The sequence below is a fragment of the Physeter macrocephalus genome, chromosome 16 (genome assembly GCF_002837175.3).
Source record: "Physeter macrocephalus isolate SW-GA chromosome 16, ASM283717v5, whole genome shotgun sequence".
Classification (NCBI taxonomy): domain Eukaryota; kingdom Metazoa; phylum Chordata; class Mammalia; order Artiodactyla; family Physeteridae; genus Physeter; species Physeter macrocephalus.
Genome location: NC_041229.1, coordinates 76,541,904 through 76,545,298, shown reverse-complemented (window position 1 = coordinate 76,545,298; position 3,395 = coordinate 76,541,904). Strand labels below are relative to the sequence as shown.

The 3,395-nt window shown below is 46.0% G+C and overlaps 1 protein-coding gene across 1 annotated transcript in view; it reads left to right on the top strand.

Moving 5' to 3' along the window:
* The first annotated feature begins 718 nt into the window (after window positions 1-718).
* Window positions 719-3,395, top strand: part of SVIP (small VCP interacting protein) — a 9,468-nt gene continuing 6,791 nt past the window's right edge. Inside the window, exon 1 of the mRNA XM_024118976.3 lies at window positions 719-930. Coding sequence (XP_023974744.1) covers window positions 877-930 — 54 coding nt within the window. The 5' untranslated portion in view covers window positions 719-876. The remainder of the gene's footprint in view (window positions 931-3,395) is intronic.

Genomic DNA, 3,395 nt, shown 5'->3' with positions numbered 1-3,395 from the left:
AAAAAAAAAAAAAAAAAAAAGAACCCTGCACGCTTGCATCAATTTTCCAATGATACATCCATTTGGCTGTGAAATTTGTTAACTCACATGTTAATTCATTTAAGTAGATGCCCAGGTGATTCTTATGCCTATTAAAATTTGAGAAACATTCAATTTAAATATTTCTGAATATATCAAACATTATTATTACTCTTGGATGGATAAATGAATCCAAAGCACCAGAAACTAATAGGAAACTCAACTAAAGGTGCATTCATGAGGCTCAATTCTAAACACAGTGACGGATTTCACGTTCTGCCCTCTTAACTGAAGTAGTACTGAGTGGCACTTAAAAAAAGGGGGCGGACATCAACTTGAAATCTTGGCTTTAATTTCTTGGAGGTCAGAGTCCCTTTTCACAATAGGGGTAGCATAAACTATCCAGAGTCTTGTCACTCATTTATACAGGGCTAGCCAACTGGGCTAGCTTGGAGGCCATAGCCAAGCTTTTCCACCCTTCCTCTGCATGTCGCCCTCAACAGGTGTTTCCTGGGATCAAGGCCCCGTCCTAGCAGAGCCTCTGGAAGTGTGGGTGGGGAGGTGCCTCAGTGGGGCGGAGGCTAGCTTCAGGGGTGGGGTCCAGGCACGACCAGGGTGGAGGCTGGCATCAGGGGGGCGGAGCCGAGCCCCGGAGGAATGGGGGGGCGGGGGTGGAGCCGCGGGGCGGCGGTGGGGCGCTGCGGCAGAGGAGCGGGGCGGAGCCGAGCCTCCCAGTCACCAAGCCGCCCGCTGAGGGCGGAGCGAGCACCGCATAACTGGGACTCTGGTCTGATCGCGCAGTTCGCACGGCCTGGTCTGGGGCGGACCCAGGAGGGGAACCCCCCAGCCGCCATCCCCATGGGGCTGTGTTTTCCCTGTCCCACGGAGGCCGCGCCTCCTTCGCCGGACCTGGTAAGTAAGGCCGCCTCCCAGCGTCCCCGCGTCCGCCCGCCCGCGACGCGCGCACCTGTTCCCGGAGGGGCGCGCCGGAGGCCCCGAGCTGCGGCACCAGGACGGGCCGTTGGGAGCGGTGGCACGGGCCGTGGAGCCCGTCGACGGGGACCTTGGTGGCGGAGATGGTGGCCGTGCTCCGAGGGACCTTGAGGTCCTGCCTGCCGGATCTGGGCTGCTGCCTCCGCGTCGGTGTCTTTCTAAAGGCGGCTCCAGCGTCTCTTTACCTTCAGCCGGGTGGCAGAATTGGCAGTTCGTAGGACGCAGGCGCACGTGGACGGTGCGGTGTGGCGGCCATTCCTGGCGATGCGGTAGATGGAGTTAGGGTGCGAAAAGAAATCCTTCTTTCTCCGGGAACTGAAGTGTTTAATCTTGTAGGAGATGTGCATCTTCCTGTTTGTACCAGCTGTTTAAAGAAGGTGATCAATAAAGTCTCGTATATTTCTGCGCTTTATTGGATATTGTATTAATGATTTACCTTTAGTCTTTATCACTTTTAAGTGTTGTTTTTAAAAGTATTTTATGTAGTACCGAGTGTACAGTTTGTAAAGTTGCCACATTTAGCAAATAAAAATATAGGGCGCCCAGTTAAATTTGAAGTTTCAGATAAACAAGAAGTACATTTAAAAGATACGTAGGTTTGTTTCATGCACTATTTGGGACATACTTGTACTAGAAAGTATTCGTTATTTATCTGGATAATTTCAGATTTAACTAGGTGGTTTGTGGTATAATACATTTATACTTTTTTGTAGCTTTCTAATTTTTAACAGCATTTTTACCTTAATAATCCTTACAGGAAGTTGATAACGGAACACCTAAATTCCTCTCTTGTATCTGGCTACAAATTCGTTGAAGGAAATGAGTTGTTTACGGAAGTACATTAACTCTTCAACTATTTGATCATAAATACTAAAAATGACCTGGAAGTTGATATGAGAAAGTTCACCTTGTCTTTCTTGCTACTGTTGCTTTTAAATGTTCTTAATTTTGTTTATCTGGCTATTGATAAAATACCAATCTGCCAGCATTTGTTAAGCCCTTCCTCCCCTCCCCCGCTCCAGATAACCACATTGCTCACTGCTTGAGAATGTCACTTTATCTTTGAGGCTTTTCTTTACCACCCTATATAAAGTAGATCCTCCACTCTACCATCCACCCATCCTTCCATTTCTTATTGACCATACTCTTCTTTATATTTTCCTAAAGCACTTACTTCAGTCTGACAGATGTATATTTATTTGATTATATGTGACTGTCCTCATTGGAATGTAAATTCCATGTGGGTGGAAACATTTATCTGTATTATTTCACTGCTGTATCTTCAGCACCTAAAAAAGTTCCTAAGGCATGATAGTTGCTCAATAAATATTTATCCAATGGATGAAATGAATGAATGAATGTATTGTGGTATGGAAAATGGGGGAATTATTAACACAGCTCCCAAGAGAATGCTACTGTCATATATTTACATAATTTATAACTTATTATTATGAATAATATAGATATAGAAAAATAATATTCACGGTTTCCCAACATGGAACAGTACATCTCATAATTTCCTCTAGTCCTTCCTGTCCTACTCAATGAGATTCACTCACTTCATTAATGAACTTCTTCCGAAAATACCAGCCTGCTTCAAACTCCTTTTTTAAAAATTTTTTAATTTTTTTTTTTGCGGTTCGTGGGCCTCTCACTGTCGTGGCCTCTCCCGTTGCGGAGCACAGGCTCCGGACGCGCAGGCTCAGCGGCCATGGCTCACGGGCCCAGCCGCTCCGCGGCATGTGGGATCTTCCCAGACCGGGGCACGAACCCTTGTCCTCTGCATCGGCAGGCGTACTCTCAACCACTGCGCCACCAGGGAAGTCCCAAACTCCTTTTTAATTGGCAGTGCCAAACCGTGTATTTCCCTGCTTGTATTATTAAACGTCATTTGTTTTATTATTGCCTTGACTAACTTGTAAGCTCTTTTTTTTTTAAAAAGCAAATAGATTATTTTATAGGCCACTGTGTGTGTGTATGAGTTATATAATGTATATATATGATATAGATGTAGGTGTATGTCTCATCATGTGCTTATTTGAAGGGTTTTAAAATTTTTAAAAATTTTTATAAATTTATTTATTTAATATATTTATTTTTGGCTGTGTTGGGTCTTCGTTGCTGTGCGCGGGCTTTCTCTAGTTGCGGCGAGCGGGGGTTACTCTTCGTTGAGGTGTGAGGGCTTCTCATTGCGGTGACTTCTCGTTGCAGAGCACCGGCTCTAGGCACGTGGGCTTCAGTAGTTGTGGCATGCAGGCTCAGTAGTTGTGGTATGCGGGCTCTAGAGCACAGGCTCAGTAGTTGTGGTGCACGGGCTTTGTTGCTCCGCGGCGTGTGTGGTCTTCCTGGACCAGGGCTTGAACCCACGTCCCCTGCATTGGCAG